At 50.8% G+C, this 20882-nt stretch overlaps 1 protein-coding gene across 2 annotated transcripts in view; it reads right to left on the reverse strand.

Annotated features, from left to right (window-relative positions):
- Positions 1-20882, reverse strand: part of SIDT1 (SID1 transmembrane family member 1) — a 588249-nt gene that overhangs the window by 173420 nt on the left and 393947 nt on the right. For both annotated transcript variants that reach the window (XM_085621093.1, XM_085621092.1), the window contains exons 6-7: positions 17802-17885; positions 16121-16214 (exon numbers count right to left, since the gene is read on the reverse strand). In XM_085621093.1, coding sequence (XP_085477219.1) covers positions 16121-16214; positions 17802-17885 — 178 coding nt within the window. The remainder of the gene's footprint in view (positions 1-16120; positions 16215-17801; positions 17886-20882) is intronic.

Consider the following 20882-nt stretch of genomic DNA (forward strand, 5'->3'; position numbering starts at 1 on the left):
GTGTGTAGTCGGAGCACCGTGTACGGCTGACATGATGTCCCCATTCAGAGTCATCGTCACTGTGTCGCACGAAGCAGTGCCTGAGCTTGGGCGGGCTGAGACCTTGTAAGGACAGGCAGCCGGCCCAGTGGCCCATTTGGGATGTTTATCAGCCGGCCATGATGACCAGCTTGTAATGGATAATGGCGGGATAGTCTCCTGCAAGGTAGCCCAAAAGAATTGCGGTTTCTAACTATAAGTGCCAGTGGCGCCCACCAGCACCTACTGGCACACTTAACCCCTGACTTCTGGGATACTGAAAACCATTTCCATTTAAAAAACTGCTTGTTCCATGGGTGAAACCACTCTTGTACCCACATCAAGCATTAAAACAAGCATTTTCAATGTAAACCGTTTGTTCTTATGTGTAATGGAAAGTTTCGTACCTATCTTCACAACACAATCTTCACAACACAATAAATGTATAACATGGACACCAGCAGTGCAATCTTCCATAGCACAAATAAGTTAAGGACGGGGCATATTATCAAGAGAATTATCGCCGCTTTGGCGGCCGTTTTCGGCCGAAAAGCGGCGATAATTCGATCGCAGTATCAACAAGGGCACGCTAAAGCGTGTGTCCTTGAGTGAGAAGCCCTTTAAACTCCACTTTTCATGTCAGGGATGAATATCGCTAATGAAATGCAAAGTAGGCATTCCCTTACATTTCTCCCTTGAAATCTGCACTGACACGGCAGCGCAATATCATCAAGCCTCAAGCAAACCCGCGATGCGATAAAATAAACCGCGCTAACCGCGATTATCGCAGGTTTGTAATGCCTGGTCAGAAACTGACTTAGCCATACTTTTAATGGCAGGTGGATTGTATGGCTGAGGCAACGGGGCATATCATCAAGGAAACGCGCTAAATATCGCATTTCCTGCTTAGCGTGATTCTGTTTCAAGCCGCTATCGCAGGATTTATTCACTGTGGAGATATGCCTTGATAATAATGCGATATCCCGGCGATTAAATCCGGCGATATGCGGCGTTAAACAGAATCGCGCTAAGCGGGAAATGCAATATTCAGCGCGTTTCCTTGATAATATGCCCCGATGAGTGGCAGTAGCAGAAGGGATATCAGAAGATTCTCTCACACAGGTAAGTGCAACACACATCTCATTACACCTTGGGCAGAAACAGTGCAGCTTCCCAACTTCAAAGGAAAGCACCTGCCGGGGCAGCATCAGCACAAGGTTTTCTCATCACAGGACAGGTACAAATTGCGCAACAACAATGCAAGCTTTTTTTCCCCTCACATCAGTATGGCAGTAGCAAACCAGGTTTCCCTCTCACACAGAAGGCAATACGTGCAAATTTCCATTTCCTGGTAAAAAGACTGAGCAGAGCAGATCAACGTGCCCCCTAAAGCAAGTTGTTGTAACGACTTGCGGGTTAAAGTAACACTTGGTAACGTCACAGTCGGGGAATGACTGCATTGTAAAGACAGGTCGTTGTGGTGACTGCGGGGTGAAGGATGTTTCCCAATTGTATAGGTGGATGAGTTAGCGAACATGGGAATTCGGACGCCATTCTCGCTTAGGTGATATTCAAGGTCCGCATCTAGAAAATCCTGCTGGTGTCACTTGGGAGATCTGCTTCTTGTTTACATTCCTTGGTAGTCCATGAGTCGAGAAGTTGCCGTCACCTACGAGGTCACTGTTATGTGGCGCAGCTGCACCACAGCGTAACCAACTATGCTCCAGACAGGCAGGCAGGTACCAACCTCTTCGACAAGGTTTTGAGTGCACGCGCCCCAGGCTCTGTGCAATCCCAGGTTCGGTGCTGCACCTGCTCATAATGTTGGCGTCGCCAATGACGGAAGCATTGTATCAATGTCAGGGTGTGCATCCCGGGCTCCGGTGGATGCAGGAGGGGAATAGTGCCAATATCGGCAACAGTTATCACAACACACATAAGTACATAAATAAAAACACACGACACTGAATGTAAGTGGAGAAATATTGCTGCAGGTTTATTAGCATAAGCAATATGCAAACATGGTGGGTTATCTTACGGGCGATCCCAGGGCAGGCCAGCCCCTATGCCGCCTGCCCGTCTGATAAGCCTAGAGTCACCATGGCAACGCCAATTGGTGTATACCTAATGTTGGGAGGGTCCCCCCCTCCCACCCGTGGACCACCAGTCCACTTGCTTCACACGCCCCCCCGTGATGGGTGGGCGGAGCATACATGGCAGCCCCCGGTTGCTCAGACCCACAACCGCCTGTCGGATAGCGGGGCGCCGTCGGTCTTCCAGTGGACACGCTAAATCCTGGCTTAGCACCACGCGGTGCTGCTGCATGCTATACCCCTTGGTATGTGCAGACCCTGGATCGCCCTGTAACTCCTCCTGCAACACAAAGTGAAAATTGTTAGAAAACCTGGCCCCCCCTTTGTCCCTCCGGACGCCGGGTAAGCGGATGGGCGGGCAAGGCGAACGAGCGGACAAGAGGGCGAGGAGGGGGCGGAGACAGAATATGTACCCCCCTGGCTCCTCCCCGCCGGAAGCAGCTATCTGCTGGGGTCTCCCTTGGTCTATCCCAGGGACACGACCTCCCACCCCTGTGCCTTCCTGTGGCACTAAGGCGGCCGCCCTCAAAGGGGCGGGCCGCTGCGCAACCCCCCCCCCCCCCGGGCAGCCTTACATAGTGCCAATATCGGCAACAGTTATCACAACACACATAAGTACATAAATAAAAACACACGACACTGAATGTAAGTGGAGAAATATTGCTGCAGGTTTATTAGCATAAGCAATATGCAAACATGGTGGGTTATCTTACGGGCGATCCCAGGGCAGGCCAGCCCCTATGCCGCCTGCCCGTCTGATAAGCCTAGAGTCACCATGGCAACGCCAATTGGTGTATACCTAATGTTGGGAGGGTCCCCCCCTCCCACCCGTGGACCACCAGTCCACTTGCTTCACACGCCCCCCCGTGATGGGTGGGCGGAGCATACATGGCAGCCCCCGGTTGCTCAGACCCACAACCGCCTGTCGGATAGCGGGGCGCCGTCGGTCTTCCAGTGGACACGCTAAACATCCCTGGGTATCCTGGCTTAGCACCACGCGGTGCTGCTGCATGCTATACCCCTTGGTATGTGCAGACCCTGGATCGCCCTGTAACTCCTCCACAGCCTTGGGAGTGGCCACCGTCACTACCAGGGCCCCCCACCAAAGTCCCCTATTATTCGCAACCCGCAGCTGCCAGTGCTTCCCCTAGATCCAGTAAAAACAACTCCATGCCTAGATCCGAGAGGTGAACCCCATCGCCTTTCAGACATCCCGTTGATTTGGCGTGCAGAAGGCCATGCCTGATGAAGCCAAAGCCTCTTTGCTCAGTGAACTTGCGCATGGCGCTGTTAACTTTTCTTCTAGACACCTCGATGGCGTCGCCTGAGCGAGCACCATGCCAAATCGCGCGTGGTGTCATCTCAGACCACCACAGTTCACACGGCCCCAACAACACGCTCAACTTGCAGAAAGTATCCCTCATGTCTTGTAGCAAAGCTCTCCTTCCTAGTGATGTGAGGTCATTCCCCCCCAGGTGAACCACCAAGAGGTTGGGCGGGAGCCACCCTCCCCGGAGTCTCTGCTTCACTTTCCGTAACAGATCGCACCAGCGCAAGCCTGAGATACCCAACCACGTGATGTCCGTGTTGGCAAAGCCATTCTGCCACTCTCTTGCCTCCGCCCAATGTGTCAGTCTTGCAATAATTGAGTGACCAATTACCCACACCTTCATACCTAATAAAGAGAAAATTGGTTTTGAGTATATGTTTATTAAGCGGAAAACATCAGCAAAACATCAGCACATCTACAGTCAAGGTATACGTCAATCAGGAGCCAGCGAAAGGGGGGGGCCTGAAAGGATTGTAGGTCCCAAATAGACAGCCCAACCAATGTGTCCCACTGCCCCCACGGCCACTCCTAGGGCCGAATGTATCGCTTGAAGCAATGCGATTGCCAGCGCCCCACCTTCATGATACCTTCTGCGGGCAGTCCTGCCAGGAACGCTGTGGTGGCAGCACCTATGCGGAACGAATGGCTGCTGAATTTTTTGTCCCTAACCTCATGGCCAGACAGCCTTAGGCAGGCCTTGAGGATGTGGTCCACTTGAAATCTAGTGACCGGGAGGCCATCCGGATGCACCAGCAGGTAACCCGCCCCCCGCGGGCGAAGCGGCAGGTAGGTTCTGACCCAAGCTACCGGGCAATATCTCTCATCCCCCAAGCTGTGTAGCACAAATAACCTCCCCCGCCCTAGCTGGTCAGTTTTGGACTGTCTCATGACTATTTTCAGGCACCCCGGCTCCAGTTCTACGTCTTTTACGTTCAAAGCCACCCCCGAGGAGTCAGATTTTGAGCGAGCCACTAGTTCCCCGATCCTAAAGGCGCCAAAGAAGGCTAGGGAAAAACAGGCCGAGAACAGTGTAGCTTCGTACCCTGAGTGGGTGACCCTACCCAGACAGTCTAACATCCCTTGTAGAAGTGAGAAACTAATGGGGGACCTGGGATCAGGGGATCGTGGAACCAGTTTGGCCCACCCTCGCAAGGCTGCTTTGATCACAAAGGCCTTGGTGGGATCAGACTGACCCCTAAGTTTGGCGTGGTGGCTGATGGCAGCGAGGTGACCCGTTATCCAGGAATGTGTTTTGCCCTCCCCTCTGGCCCACAGCAAGAATTGTTGGACTCTAAGTTCCAGGGCCACCTGATCCTCCTCCCAGCCCCCTGTAATTGCACAGAAAAGAGTGACACAGCTCCCGTAGCGCTTCGCAGTTCTGGGGGCTAAGGACCGCTCTCCCAGCTCCCTCATCCGTGGTCCCACTTCAGCAGCCGCCACAAGTGCGGCGGGAAAGGAGTCCCCTCTTGACGTGCGCTCGGCCAGGCCTCCCGGAAGCGGTGCCACTGGAAATGAGACAAAGAGTCAGCGGCAACATTAGAAATCCCTTGAATGTGCCTGGCCCTGCACTCTACATTGTTAAATAGGCAGGCCCTGACAAGCTCTCGCAGTAGGCACAGGACTAGGGGGCAGCTGGCAGACTGGGAGTTGATGGCCTGCACCACCGCCAGGTTGTCTGACCAAAAAAGCACACGTTTAGCGGACAGGGCCCTGGGCCAGAGATGAAAAGCTACCACAATTGGGAAGAGTTCCAGGACGGTGATCTTGGACGTGACCTTTTTCTTGTGCCAGGCGTTCGGCCACCTCTCTGCACACCACTCCTTGTCCAAAATCACTCCGAACCCTTCCCGGCCAGACGCATCAGAGAAGAGGGCCAGCTCCCGGCTGTTAGCCCAGGGGTCGCGCCAGATGACTGCCCCATTAAAGTTGACTAGGAAGTCTGCCCACATGATAAGGTCTTCACGCATCCCCTTGTTCAATTTAACCATGTGGTGCTTCCTACTCACCGAGGCCGTAGCTCTAGCTATCCTTCTCGCAAATGCCCTGCCCGCGGGGATGACTCTGGCAGCAAAGTTTAGCTTCCCCAGAAGGCTCTGAATGGCTGCCAAGGAAACCTTCTCCTTCCCTACCACTTGGCTAATCTGATCTCTCAGGTCCCGCACCTTGTCGGCTGGCAGCCTGGCCTCCCCCGCCACTGTGTCCAACTCAATACCTAAGAAAGAGAGAACCTGTGCCGGACCCTCCGTTTTCTTAGGGGCTAAGGGAACGCCAAGGTGATGCATCAGAGCCTGAAAATCCGCGAGGGCTGCCCTGCATTCCTGAGTGCCATCCCTCCCGATGAATAAGAAGTCATCTAAGTAATGGGAAACCCCAGAAAAGCTGTAGGTGTGCTGGAAGGCCCATTGAAGGAAGGAGCTGAAGGCCTCGAAGAAGGCACAGGAAACCGCGCACCCCATGGGCATGCACTTGTCAAAGTAGTACATGCCGTCCACCTTGAAACCCAGCAGGTGTTGGCTGCTGGGGTGCACTGGTAGTAACCGAAAGGCCGACTCAATGTCGGCCTTCGCTAACCATGCTCCTTTGCCAGCCCTCCTTACCAGGTCAAGTGCGACATCCAATGTACAATAAGACACAAAGCATGACCCCTCCTGAAGGCCGTGGTTTACTGAGCTCCCTTCTGGATAAGACAAGTGGTGAATCAGTCTGAAAGACCCTGGTTCTTTTTTAGGGACCAAGCCAAGGGGGGAGACTACAAAGTTATCTAACGGGGGCTCCCTGAAAGGACCCGCCACCCGTCCCAGCCTCAGTTCCTTCTGAACTTTTTCATTTAAGACCTGTGGGAGAACCCTGGCAGATCTGAGGTTTTCCGCATCGCGAGCGGACAGGGGACCTACATAAGGGATGGTGAAGCCCAGCGAGAAGCCTTCTAGCAGGAGCGCACTGTCAGAGGAGAGGGGGTACAGTCTGAGTAACCCCCCTGGCTCCTCCCCGCCGGAAGCAGCTATCTGCTGGGGTCTCCCTTGGTCTATCCCAGGGACACGACCTCCCACCCCTGTGCCTTCCTGTGGCACTAAGGCGGCCGCCCTCAAAGGGGCGGGCCGCTGCGCAACCCCCCCCCCCCCCGGGCAGCCTTACACAGGGCTCCGGCCTGCACTTGTGGCTCTCTCTGGAAGAGGGAGAAGTACCTGGGCCCTGCTTGTGCCAGCTCTGGGGAGGGTTAGCTCTGCCTGGCGCAGCCATTGGCAGAGCTCTGTGGGCCCCTGCTGAAAGGGTCTGTGGGGCCACCAGCGGGGGTGGAGGCAGCATCGAAAGCAGCTGCCATGGCAGATGACAGCAATGAGTGCAGCTGGCACCCCATCTGTATGTGCAGGTCCTGTGCCCCTGAGGCTTTGTGTGTCCTTCTCAATGATGCACAATCTACACAGGACAGATGTAAACAGCTGTCAAAGGCCATGGGCTGAAGCACACACATGGCAGGAACACAGTGGGCCAATGCCTGAAGGGCGTGTCCAAACCAGCCAATGGTTAAAGGGGGCTGACCCAGAGCCTCTACCTGTGTGTTGTGCTGACAACAGATCTGGCATACTGTTAAACCAGCAGAAAGGTTGTTAACCTGTAAAAAGGCGTTGTCACATTATCTAACGTGCAGTGCAGCCAAACACAACAAGAACATCGAATCAGTAATTTAGACACGTCAAGCTCAGGAAGCCGTGGACAGGCAGGTTCAACGTCAGGCAGAGTCGGCGGAAGCTGTTTACACTGGGCCGGAAGTACAGCAGGGATCACAGTGCAGGCGCGTTAATGGCCCAGTGCAAACAGCCGGTGTGTTCAAACACCATGAGTAAACACACACAGCGCCTAATGGATGCTGCTAAACAAACACCCAAGGGTTTAATGGCTGGTCCTAACAAGGGCCTATTATTCCAGCTGTTCCTTTCTCAAAGCAAGAGTATTGACTTCTCAGTCAATTAATAATAGCTTATTTTTTTAAACTTGGTTTTTATTTCAAAAAGTATGCACAGCATGCTGCATTTGACATCTGTCCACTGGGGCAGAGCAGTGAGAAAAGGCGTACAGCAGCAGCCAGTCCAAAATGCATGTAAAATAATTTGTATAGAAGCACCAAGCATTACTGCTGGCACACACACTGTAGTGGCAGTAAAGACAGGGCACAATCACCATGTTAGCCTACAGCACAACCCCAGCCTGAGGGGCACAACTATTATTCACATATATATAATAAGAACAAAAACAAAAAACAACAACTGTGGCAGCAACAGAGCGGCGAGTGGTGCAAACACTCGCGAATGACCCACACAATGAATAGAAATCAAAGAAGGAGCAGTGCCCAAGCACCCAGGCAAGCCAGAGGAAGACAGAACGCTCCAGGCACTGGTCGGGGGCACCTAGAAGAGAGAACACGAAGGGTCTGGAGGTGCACAGCGCCCAGCTCATCCGCTGCAGCCCCAAGACGGCCAGGTCTTGAAAGAGGGAAGGAGCAGGGGCATTCCTTTCCATACAAGTAGGTCCCCTAGGCCCTCACGAGGGGCACAGCCATCCCCAGGCGCCGGAAGACTCAGGCATACATCCCCTACTGCATAGCTAAGCTATATCTAAGGCAGACAATCAGGTGTCAGCACGGATGAGGTGGAGGGTGTGGGCATCCCCCCTCCCATAGCCCCCAGACATCAAGCTCTCCAGCACATCTCCCCAGATCTCCAGGTCACGTTCTGCACCCTCATCAGTGCGAACAAAGTGCCATTGGTGCTTCTTGGCTGCACCCCACTCATGTATGCCCCGCCCTCCAAAATTCCAGCCCAGGAGGCACAGGACGCGTCCAGTGAATTGCAATACGGCGTTTAGCCAAGACAAACCCCAAGAGTGTGAACCTATATCTCATTTTCATCTCAGCGTTCAGGGTGGGAAGAGCCCCTAGTAGACAATGTTTAACCGACGCCTCGTCCTGGAGTCCTGTGACCTCCCACAGCGCCCACAACACACCTGGCCAGAAATCTCACAGCCACAAACATTTCCAAGTCATGTGCAGGAACGTTGCTGGCTCCTGTCCACAGCGGGGGCACATCAGGGAACACGAGGCATTAAAACGAGAAAGCTGCTGAGGGGCATCAGGTAAGTACAATGCAGGTAATAAAATTGCGTGAACTTAAAGCAAGCGCTGCTAGACACCTCCTGGACCTGGGCAAAGGCCCATCTCCATTCGCTGTTGGTATAGGGGACAGCAAGTCCGCTAGCCACCTACTCTGAATCTCAGCCACGTCAACCCTACGATCCGCTTTCAGGGCTTTATAGAGAAGTGACATCAGCCGTTTAAAGGAGCCAGAATCAAGTATGAGTTTGAAAGTGTGTGGTTCCTCCGGCTCGCCTAGAAAGGACACCATAACTTGTGGACAGTACAAGAGATCTTCGCATATTGCAGAAATTGGCAAGGGGGCATCTGATAACACTCCCTCGCATCTGCAAATGTAAGGAATGTCTGATTGAGATAGAGATCCCAGCCACCAGACATCCCCCTCATACCATCTTGTAAGATCCATTACAGCCTGAATGCTGTGGAAACCATGCATTGGGGAGAGGGAGTAGCCGTGCATATGGGGCCCGGCGGAGGACCGAGGTAACCGCACACTCCCAAACTCCCGCAAACTGCCAAACTATGACTAGGTAATCGGCCAGGGCCTGTAAACCCAACATCAAACAGCTTGGAAGATCAGCCTCCTCACCCCAGTCCGCTAACAGAGCCTTCTTGGTCTTCGGGCCTTCAGCACACTATTGCGCTGCATACTGTAGCAAGCTAGAAAAGTAATGAAGACGGAGGTCTAAAGGCCCATACCACAAGTCTCTGTATCCAGTTTCAACACCTCTAGTTTCACCCAGCTCTGCTTACCAGCCTGTGAGAAGTTGGCTTGGCATATGCTGGTCACTAGTTATAGTGGCCACCTTGCACCAGTCCAATTTGACTCTTGGTAGATAGGTTTGAAGACAACCTTTAAAGAAAGCTATCCTAGTGGTAGCTGTGGAGAGCAGCCTTCAGGCTAAGTCTCCGAGGAATGTAAAGCAGCTTGTTTTACCTTATAATCCCTTGAATTACCAAATGAAAAGACACCACACAGGTATATATATCAAATATATATGTATTTATTTCTAAATATACTCTACTAATCTCTTTATGAGATTAGAGTCAGGTAAACATTCAAAAGATCAACAGTTCTCAATAAATTAGGCACAAATATCAGACCCCCCAGGATATTGCGGCATAGATTCGTAAATTTAGCGGCACAAAAATGTAAATTTAGCGGCACAAAACTTGAAATTTAGCGGCATTAGTGCGGCACTTTTTTTTTACTCTAACTCATTCCTTTTCAGTCTTAAATCAAAGAAAACTGTTTTAGCATAGCATTCCACTTTCAAATAGGCATGTGTAAAGTGTCTGAGAGTATTTGTTTGCTAAGTTCTTTCCCCTCCGTTCTTTGTATTTGTATTTAAGTGAGGTTCCAGGCCACGTGCACAGCTAGCCAGGACTGAGCTAAAGGATTTTATGACTCTGACTGGACCTGTTATTGGTTTGTGTGTTTATTACATGGTAATGTCACACAACCACATTATATAATAAACTACTTTCCTCGTAAAGGTGAAAGCGGCATCTTCTAAATGAAATAGATTGTGCGTCATACTGCACATTGCTTGACCAAACACCATCCAAAAACGTTTTATATACGAAGATCAAGGAATTAAAATATTTTGAATTATGGTTTAATCGTTCATATGATTAGCATATTTTCGGTGAAATAACACTACTCAACGCCTGCTAAGTGTGGACATTGGTTCACTTGCTCTTTGATAGGCAGCGCTCACAACAGCAGTTCTCCAAAAGAAAAGAATGCTATACAAAAGGAATACTAAACACAGTGGGAAATGCTTACTGCTGCATAATTATGAAGACTTTTGTGGTTTTTAGTAAATAAATCATGCTTTAATCGATTTACAGAAGAGTTTTCAATTGAGCAAAAGGTGACCATGGCTAAATGTCGAAATGCCACAGAACAGCTGTTTGGGCTCAACTAATAACAACATTACTCCTTTTGATATACGATCAAAAGGAGCCGCCCGATGGCCCCTTAACTTAACCTTTATATTGGAGGCAGCAGAAGGTGACAGTAAAAAACAGGCCCCCCTTGCTGCCTGCACATTGTTGCTGTAAACTAATTGCAGGAATCTCCTCTTCTGAAAGCTTTCTGCCGCCCAGCCCCGATTTCGCGGGCACTTTTGTAAAAAGCGCGGCCTTTTTACAAAAGTGCCGATTTCGCGATTATTTTGCAAATCGCGAAATCCTGGAGGGTCTGAAATATGGCTGTAGCCCTAGGGGCGTACCAGACCATATACTAAAATAGTGGGTTAACAAACTCGAATAGCAAAAGTAAGAGGCCTAGGGCCTTGGGAATCGCTGGGGCTTCAATTCTGCAGTGTTAGCAGGTAAGTAATCAGCCCACAGGAGACGCGTGCAGTGTCTAAACACACACGCGGGATTCTCATTGGTTTCAATGGCAAAATGTCGCGGTTTGTAATTTACAGTTCTAGGGCACTTCGGAGTGGACAACAAGCAAACAACTTACAGGGTAAGTACTTCGATAGCCAATGCACACTTGGGCACCGTAATGCCAGAGTTACCTCACCCAGGGAAGCCGGGTGCGTAGGTGTCCTTTGGTGTCGGGTCGCGATGCTGTTTTCAATGGAGATCGGGGAAGTCTTGCTGCTTGTGTCGTCGAGAGAAGTGTCCGCTTGAATCCGATGATGGATTGGAGTTGCAGGAGACCTAGAAATTGAGGGGACAGAGTTCAAAGTCACTTGCCAGTGACCGGTGGCCAGCAGGATAGATGACCACAGCTGTCGCGTCTCTTCAGGTTGCTGATATCATTTTGTCTCTTCGCTCACGAGGTCCAGGAGGGATCGATGAAGACCAGCAGCTGGATTCCGGAGTTCCCACAACGTCTGCAGCTGTTGGCGGTGTCGGCACTCAGATTGGAGTTAACAAACCTTGGCAACTGCAAGTCTGGTGTGGATGGAAGATTGTCGGTGGATTAGACCAGCAAGGTCCGATGGACTTACCTAGCAAGGGTAAGTGAGGGCAGGCCCAAAGCAACCAGGCGAACCCTTGAAGTGGATGTGAAAGTCTTCTGGAGGGCTGCTAGCCAACGGGCAAGCAACTGCAAAGACGCCTTTGCAGGAAAAGTTCACCAACAGCCCACGGTCACTCGGGATGGGGTAGGTCGCTGAAATTCGGTACTAGACCTGCTCAGGACTTGGACAACAAGTGGTCCAAAGCACAACTTCGTTGGACGTAGTTTAGGGCTTGCACTCGAAATCAGTGCACGGTTCCCTGGTATTGCTGTTCCTCGTCACTCGTGGGGTCCAGATGCCACAGCTTCGCTGGGGACTCAAAATGGCCAACGAGAGGTCAGGAAATCCACTTCAGGGTACGCAGGGACTTCAGGTTCCGGCGGGAGCGGTAAAGTTTGCAACCGTAGTTCAGTAGTTTTGGTGCCTGCCAAGCAGGGGAGTCACTCCTTGACTCCAAGGGAGATCCTTTGGTCTTCTAGAGATAGTAGAACGTTGAAGGGCCAGGATTCTTCTTCGTAGAGCATCGTCCAGGTGTAATCTAAGTTGCATTGGCAAGCTTTGGTATCTTATAGTGAAAAGATGGGAGGGACTAGCTCTATGGCCACTCCTCTAGGAGGGCCAGGGTAGTGGGTGGTTACAGCCACTTCCCTTTGTCCAGTTTCGCGCCAGGACAGGGGCAGGCAGCCCCTGAACCGGTTTGAGCTGGCATATGCACAGAGGAGCCTACTGCTCCCCCAGTGCAGGACTTCAAAGCACTCTAAGAGTTCACCCACCCAGCTCCAATACACAAAATCCTGTCTGGGAGGTGGTGACACCTCCCTGTGACAGGAAACCTTTTGTTGGGCTCCCTCCACTGCGAGTTTCGGTCAGCAGCAGGAGGGCAGCCCGGTGTCTGTGCTGGTGGCATCCATTTTGTGATTCCAGGGCCTTAGAAGATTTCTACCGGTTAGTACAGTGTGTACATGTCGTCCCCTCTAGAAGGGTGGGATCCTACTCCCACACCAGTTACTGGTGTGGGGGTAGGATTACAAGTTGCTTGACACCAAACACGACATGTTTTGATGCAGTCATTCCAAAGTTAGCATTTACCGCGAAGGTTATAATGCACTTAAGAGTATATGGTTTAACCGCATCCACAAACAGCAGCAGAGAATAGACTCTGCCAGCTGCAGAGGGGCCCTGCTCAGGCAGAAGCACCCCCTCACATAGTAAACCAAGCACCCTGCCCTTGGGATTGATAGGGCCTACCATAGGGGTGACTGATAGGTGTATATGTGTGTGTATGGTGAGATATAGGAACCTATACCTCAGTGAGGAGTGCTAACACTACCTCACACAGACTGCAGTAGCAGGCCTGTGGTGTCAGATTGTGAATGCTTCCCAGGGGTGGCATAATACATGCTGCAGCCCCTGGTAGGCCTGTGAAGTACCAATGCCCTAGGTACCTAAGGTAACATATACTAGGGGCTCATAAGGTACCACAGTATCCAATCACTAGTGCATCTAATATGCACACCAAGTTGTTTAGAGAGATCAGTTAGACTGGGGCCCTGATTAGCAGGGACCCAGCCAGGCTATAGCCAGAAACCAGTGTATACATCAGAAAAAAAGTGGGGGCAACACAAGTGCAGATCCTACTCTCCTACACAGCCCACATCAGATATATCAGCAAACTATTCAGGGTGGTGAAAAAGGCACGAGAGATACAACAGAAGGAATTCTGGAGGGCATACAGGCAACGCCGGAGCAGGACCATCTTCTTCAGGGCTAGTCATAATAGACAGGGGGAGGCGATTACAGAGGAAAATGGAAATCTCTAGTCCAGGAATGACCACCCCCATATTCAAGTTGTTATTAGATTCAGCAGTGTGTGCCACCTGCATGCTCAGATACCGAAAGCGGTTGCATTCCCCTGAAATTCCGTTGCTGGGTGATCCAAAGCAGCCGTCATGACCAGCCAAGCCAGCAGTAAGATGACTGATTTCTGGCAATTGATGTGGAGTCCCGAAACTCCTCAAAAAGAGGTCTGTGATGTATATCAATGCATTATCCGCATACAAGGAGACAATATGAGTGTGCCTCCCACCAAGATGCTCCACCGGGCCATATCACGCTGCAGCTGGAGGGCCAGCAGCTCTCTTGCCACGGCAAAAAGGTGCGGGGATAAGGGGCACCCCTGCCTCGTGCCCCTCTCAATGGGGATAATCTTGGAGATCATGTCCCCACTACGAACTCAGGCCACTGGCTGAAAGTATAGCAGCCGGACCCAGGAGATGAACTCCCGGCCCAGTCTCATCCTCCTCAAAACCTCCCAGAGGTAGTCCTAGCACAGGGTATCAAAAGCTTTCTCGATGTCCAAGGTGATCACTACCGCCTGCACATCGCTACCATCCGCAGAGTGCAGCACATGAGAGAGACGCCTCAAATTCATGTGCGTCCCCCCTACGCGGTGTAAACCCACATTGGTCTTCATGGACCAGGTGTGTCACCACACGGCCCAACTGCATGGCCAAAACCTTGGCCAGTATCTTGATATCTACACCCAACATGGACAGGGGGGCGATAGGAGCCCGGATCTGATGTATCTTTACTGGCCTTGTGGAGCATGATGATCTGTACCTCTCGCGTATACGGTGGCAACACTCCAGCATCCTTGGCATCCCGGACGGCTTCCAGCAGACAGGGAAGCAATGAAGTCGCATACGACTGAAAAAATTCCACCAGTGGACCTTCTAGCCCAGGGGACCTGCAGAGAACCAAGGACGTTATTGCTTCTTGCAAGTCCTCCAAATAATAATAATAGCTTGTTTTAAATAGAGCACAAGCAGTCAAATGGTACATTAGAAGATTAGGTTTTTCCAGGTTCCTTGACCTTTTGATATTGAGCAATTGTCAAGAAGATTATACTGATGTATGATGGGCCGACCGGGCAGATTGGAGATGGTTCTAGTTTGTGGAGTTTATTTGCCTGAATCTTATGGATCTTGCCTTTAAAGAAGGTAAGTGACTTTTTGCATAATTGGTCACTGGTCACCCTGATATTTTACAGGACTACTGTATCTGTTTGACCAGGTTCATAAGTAGCGTTTTAGTTTGGTTTGGGTGCTTTTAGTGTGGCCAGATTCATATCAAACTATTTTTGGGTAATCTTGTCTTCTAGTCTTACGTTTGTTTAGATCATGGTGGTGATACTGAGGGAAGGGTTTTGGTGATATTGGCATGTAGTGTTTCATGGAGGCTCTCTGGGTCAGATGTGACCGGTGGAACATACAAAGGTTGGTAAAAGCTTTCTGGAACTTGCTCAGAGAGACCTTCCTTACAACATACCTATTGGAAGAGTTATCGACAACAAGCGATCAGACCCAGAGTTCGAGGCGACGATTGTCTCAAAGATCTCAAGAGAAGCAAGTGAATACCAAGTGCGCCACATGACGTGCTGTATGAGTTAGAGTTGCGATCCTTTAGGGGAATCATGGTGCTTCCAGGTTGTCAATGACCACCGGTGCCTGCTTTTTACCTGGGATTTCTACTTAAAGGTAAAAATTGATCCTCTGTAGAATTTTGTTTAACAGCTACTGAGTAGGTAAGCCATGGCTATGACACACGATGTGTGGTACAGCAACACAATGATGAAAGAGAAGGCGGCACAAGTAGACAATCAAGCAATTAGGCACTCGGAAGAAGGATAATCGAAGACTGATACCTCTGATCATTTTAGGGACTCTAGACAGATTATGGCTAAATTGAAGCTTATCTCACTTAGAGTGTTGGGGAATCATCAGTGAACAATGCTTCACTTATTGCTAAGAAAAGGCATTCCTCTTCAGGCATCTTATGGATTTCTAGTGAATATTTGGCTGCAAAATTGGTGCTGATTAAACCAGTTTTAAATGACTGACGTGGATATGCTAGCCTAGAAAGAGGGTTAGAAGGAGGGATGGGGCTGCTTAGTAGAGGGCCTGCAAATTAATTAGATATTGCCTCATTGATGTTCTGGCCGGTGAACAGATTGGGTTCTTTGCCTAAAGGGGTCATGGTTCATCAGATTTGTTTCTTAGTTCGATGGTGATAATCTGCCTCTAACTGTTGTTTGTACTAGCCTCCAGGCTTGGTCTTAAACTTTCAAGGTTGATTGGTGTGTTCTAGGCTGTTCCAGGAACAGGGAGGATCTCACACACACAGCACAATCAGCTGCTGACATGAGGGGAGGAAGGTTTCTCCTTCAGCATAACTTTGTGATTTTGCAGAAGCGGGAAACTGCAATCGAATAATCTCAGTTGTTTGTGGCTAGACTGGTACATGATTTTACCCACCTCATAGAAGCTCATTGTAAAAGTTTCTTTCAGTTGCTGACTTTCCTATGAGATCAGTCTAAAATTATGGGGAAATCTATGTCTCAGTGAAACAGAGAAGGGTAGTGAATGCCTTGAGATATGTTTGGGTGTTGATTTAATTCATGAACTGAGAAAGTAGGAATGATATACCCTTCATGTGATGCTTGGATAAGGATGAGAACATGGTTGGAGGCAAATGTTGTATGTCTTACCTTGGCGGGCGACAGGCACCGATCCTCCGCATGCATAGTCCTCAGGCTTGATCACGAACACCACATAGAACTGCCCGCTAGGGAAATCCGACCTCTGAAATAAAAAGGATAAAATAAAAATAAAAGTGATAAAGCAAGAGGTAGGGGAGACAGATGCTCTACAGTGGCAATACCAGAAAAGAAAGAATAAATCATTGAAGGCATGAAAGGCAGACGACGCAGGAAGAGAAAGGAAGCCTCAAGCAACTTTATGATGTCTGTGTCAAGTCAGGAGTACTGGAACTGAGCTTCACTTTCTCCCACAAACATGAGTACAAGACAGTTTTCTAGAACAACATGGGAGCAATTAGTGTTGTCAAACAGCAGCTTAGTTACTTTTATTATGCTCTCACAGGGATGGAATATCGGCCAATTTTGGGGTAAGCGGCAGCATCAGCAGTGAGAAGAAATGCCAGCCAGACAAGCTGATAATGTGGCCCACTGAAAATCAGCAAATTCTCACTCCATCTAGGCTGCAAAAAATCCTTTCCCGGCTCCTGGGAAAGTGCACACAAAGGCAACAAGCATTGGCATAGCCAATAGGTCTCACCTTTGGGACCTTATAAGTGTTTAGCCATGCAACAGTTGCATAACTAAATACTTATAAGGTACCAAAAGCGAGACCTATTGGCTATGCCAAGCGGCCGTGCGGCCGCGAAAGTTTAAGTAATCGCGGTCAAGCGCGGCACGCGCGCCCACGCACATGCACTGTAGCTCTAGGCTGGCCTGGTAGCACTTTTTGGAGCCCTCTCAATAAGTCTCGCCAGACCAGCGCATGCGCTGGGTCAGGCGAGACCTAAAAGGGCATTGCCCAATTGTCATCGCACTGATGGGAATCTGCCCAAGTGAAGACACACGTACTATGCACATTCTGCTTTCCCATGAAGCAGCCACTGTCACATTGAAAGAACCTGCCCAGGCCCTGGTACAGCCCCACGTAAAAGCACCCTCAGTTTTAATACTCGACCAGTGTCATGCTGATGGGAACATCTCAGATATAGGACATCAATCCTTATGCAACATATGGGGACCAGTGGATTTGAAGTGAGGGAAGAAACCACTAGAACCTATAATAGGGTCCCACAGTGAATATCAAACTCGAACTTAACCCCAGTCCCGTCATCTACACTTTGAGAACCCTGAAGACAGCACACACTCTGATCTTCAGCAGTCAGTCCCACGGCTTGGATTCAAGCCAAGAAACAGACTGGCTATCATTAAGCGATGGGGACAGGGCATACACTCCTGTTTGTTGCCAACTCCTGCCCCGTCCTACCCCACCATAATACTACCCAGACTGTATATCATGTCACTTTTCCCACCAAAACAATCATTCCTCATTTTTCTTCATTACATCCTCTTCACTTTTACTTTCCCCACTATGCTCACTACTTTCCGTACTTCCTATAAGTGTGTCTCCCCTTTGTTTCTCTCTTCTCATGGTGCTTCGATCGAAGAACTCGCAATTAGGTATAGATTTTTTCTACAAGATATAATGATAAGTTTAACCCATTATCCATAATCCACCAAACTGTAACATTCATTTTAACCCTGCCACTATTGCATGCACCCCCACTTTCCCACAGCCCCCTATAATAGTAACTTCAGTCTCTTCCACGAATGGTCCCTGGACTGCGCTCACCCGGATCGTGATGGCGGCCTTCTTGGTCATCGACTGATACACCCCGTTGAATTCCACGCTGTGGTCCAAGTCATACACAGGGCACTGTGGATGGACAAGAGACAAGGAAGAGGGTGAGACAGACAGAATACCACATTGACAAATCAAGCATGCTCACAAGATACATGCATCAGAGAGCTTAACTCCAGTGGAATCCCTGCAGCAGGCACCTTGACCAGGCTGGCTATCATTCTGTCAGCAAAGGGTGGAACCATGGCAAATATTTGCAGCACAAAACTCTTGGTTCAGGACCCCACTCTATGGCCTATTTCAGAGTAAAGCTGTCCAAGGGATGTTAAAGAGATTTGGATTTTCCCTAGAGAAATGGTGACACTGTGGGTGGAAATAGACTTTTAAGCATTTTCATCAGCCATTGTGCTTCAAACTTAATGTTTGAATGTGGGAAGATTGAAGAAACCAAAAAAGACACGAAAATCCAAAGTCAGTCACACAACCTTAATGTTATCTAACAGAAGCAAATAACATCTAAAATAGCAAACAGTAGAGTGGTTGGCGGTGACGTGGTCCAATCCATTTTTAAAACCAGTAATTCACCTATACTTTCACGGGTTGAAGGTGCGAGTAAGGGCTCCTCTGTTAATTAACGCTTTTTGAGTTTTACACCTGGCGGAGTAGAGCAGAATGAACCTCCTTGTCTTAAGGCACATTACGTGGGGACATAATTTGCAATAACTAGATATATGCCATACCAGAGGTGTTCCATATATGAAAGATCCATCCATATTACAAATGGAGTCCAGTAGGATGCTTCAGGACACTGCTGATAATCATGTGGAAGGCGTAATGGAAATACATTTCTTGAAGGACTCCTTACTTTACACCCGAAGCACAGCTCCACAGTTGTTCCAGCCTCCAGCGGGTTCCAACATGTGCCAGAACTAATGTCTAATTTGAGCCGGTGGTTTCCGGTGCTCAGCACCGGCACTTAATTGTTAACACCAGCATTTATGACAGACTGCCACATGGGGCACTGTTTGTCCAATTTAAAATTAGCACAACGAGGGGGCGTGGCTAGCTGCCAGGCAAGATGGCCGCAGCTTGAAGGAGCTCCGAGGGTGAGGCCGACTCCCCTCTCATCCGTCCATTAATCTGCGGCAGATTTTGTGCCCAAGGTCCGCAGGCTGAGAGCCGAGAGGAAGCGACTCCGCCTGATCCAAGTCTCGGGTCTCCCAGCGGCCCGGAACACGATCTGCACCGCCTTGACAGTTGCGGCCTGGGTCGGCGGCCGAGACCGGGGCCTTGATTTATTGAAGTGGCCCAGGCGGCGTGCGGGAGGCCCGGACTCGCCCGAGCGGCGCACCGGGGGAGCTGGCGCTTTGCTGGGGCCCCAGCATTCGCGCAAGACATCCGCGGCCTGGTCTGGTCGCTCCTGCATGGCCGCGGCGACAACAAGGCGGGGGAGACACAGCGCTGAGGCGGCACACCGGGGGACGGCCCCGCAACAGAGTCGGATGAGGGTCCGGCGGTGGAAACCCTCCCCCGCCTGACAACGCGAGCTGCAGGAGGCGTCCGAGTCACGCTCCGGGGGAGGCCTGGCTGACCACGTTGCCTCGGAGATTTCGGGAGGAGGACAGGAGAAGACTGGTGGTGCCGCCGGACAGTGGTATTTGGGGCCTCCTGCGCTGCCTCCCTTGGGCGAGCTCAGCAAGGTGCGCTGCGGGCTGCAGCGTGATCGGCGCGGGGGCCCTGCGCTATTTGGTGGTGTGTGCCTTGCGATTTGCTTTGTGCCGGAGAGCGGAGCCAACAGCTGTGGGCTGAGACGGCGGCCAATTCTGTACTGGCTCGGGAACGACTGCGCTTCACCTGGGCACCCTGCTACACCAACTGGCCTACAAGAAACAAGGGTAACCCTCCACTGCACCTACCTGCGCGACTATGAGTGGGAAAGGAAGTCGGGCGAACCAGCAGGGCAAGTTGGACAAATTCGCATACAATAAAGACCCTTCCCCAATGTCGGACCGCAACAGGCGCACCGAAAAGGTGGCGGTGGAAGCCGGGACACCTAAAGTGACGCTGGAGGACATTATGGCGGCCCTGACTAAAGTGCAAACTACTGTGGGGTCGATCTCTACAGATGTGTCCCTCCGCAGGGCGGATTTTCAGAAAATGTCGGCCAGGGTCACGGACGTGGAGCAAGTGACATCTACCCTGACGAAAGACACTACCTATCTACTACAAAAAGTGTCGCAACTGGAGGCGGAGAACAAGCGCATGGCGACCAAGTTGGACGATCAGAAGGGGCGCTCCCGCCGTAATAACGTGCGGATTACGGGAATTCCCGAAAGTGAGGGTCACCCCGCCATGGATTTATATGTGGAAGACCTGATAAAAACCAGGTTGCAGCCCAGGGGACTATCAACCTTTTTCTCGGTTGAACGCGCCCATAGAATACCTGGTGGCCGACCGAAGATTGGGCGCCCCCCAGGCCGGTCTTGGCTCGCATATTCAACTTCCGCGACAGGGATGCCATTCTCCAGACGGCTCGAGTGGCGCCGCCTCTCTGTATCCAGAATTCAACGGTGTCCTTTTTTCCGGACTATACGGCGATGGTGTCGGCACAGCAGAGGAGCTTCCTGGAAGTCAAGAAGAAACTGAGAGCCCGTGAGCTACCCTACTCCATGCTTTTCCCGGCACGGCTACGTGTGGTGACGGACGGGAAGACGTGGTTCTTTGAGATGCCAGAGGAAGTGCATGACTGGCTTGAGGGATGGCAACAGGTGAAAAGTGTCGGGCGTTCGGACAGGCGAAGACGACAGCCTGGGGGGTCAGAGGACCTCGCTGATCCAGATCGAAGGGCGGAGGAGGCGGAGCAGCCGGAGGGAGCGGCCGGATAGGGCTCTGACTGGCGCCTCTCCTGGACTAGAGGTGTGTGGAGAACTTGGAGGGCTATCGGGACTGGAGTGGCCTACATAATTTTACTGTACCGCAGGGACAATTGGACCTTGGGACAGGGGATGCTCTTGGTCTTCCTCGGACCTCCTGCTCCTTTGCACGCAAGTAATGTTCGGGGATTTGGGTATT

The sequence above is a fragment of the Triturus cristatus genome, chromosome 8 (assembly GCF_964204655.1).
Source record: "Triturus cristatus chromosome 8, aTriCri1.1, whole genome shotgun sequence".
In the NCBI taxonomy this organism is placed as follows: domain Eukaryota; kingdom Metazoa; phylum Chordata; class Amphibia; order Caudata; family Salamandridae; genus Triturus; species Triturus cristatus.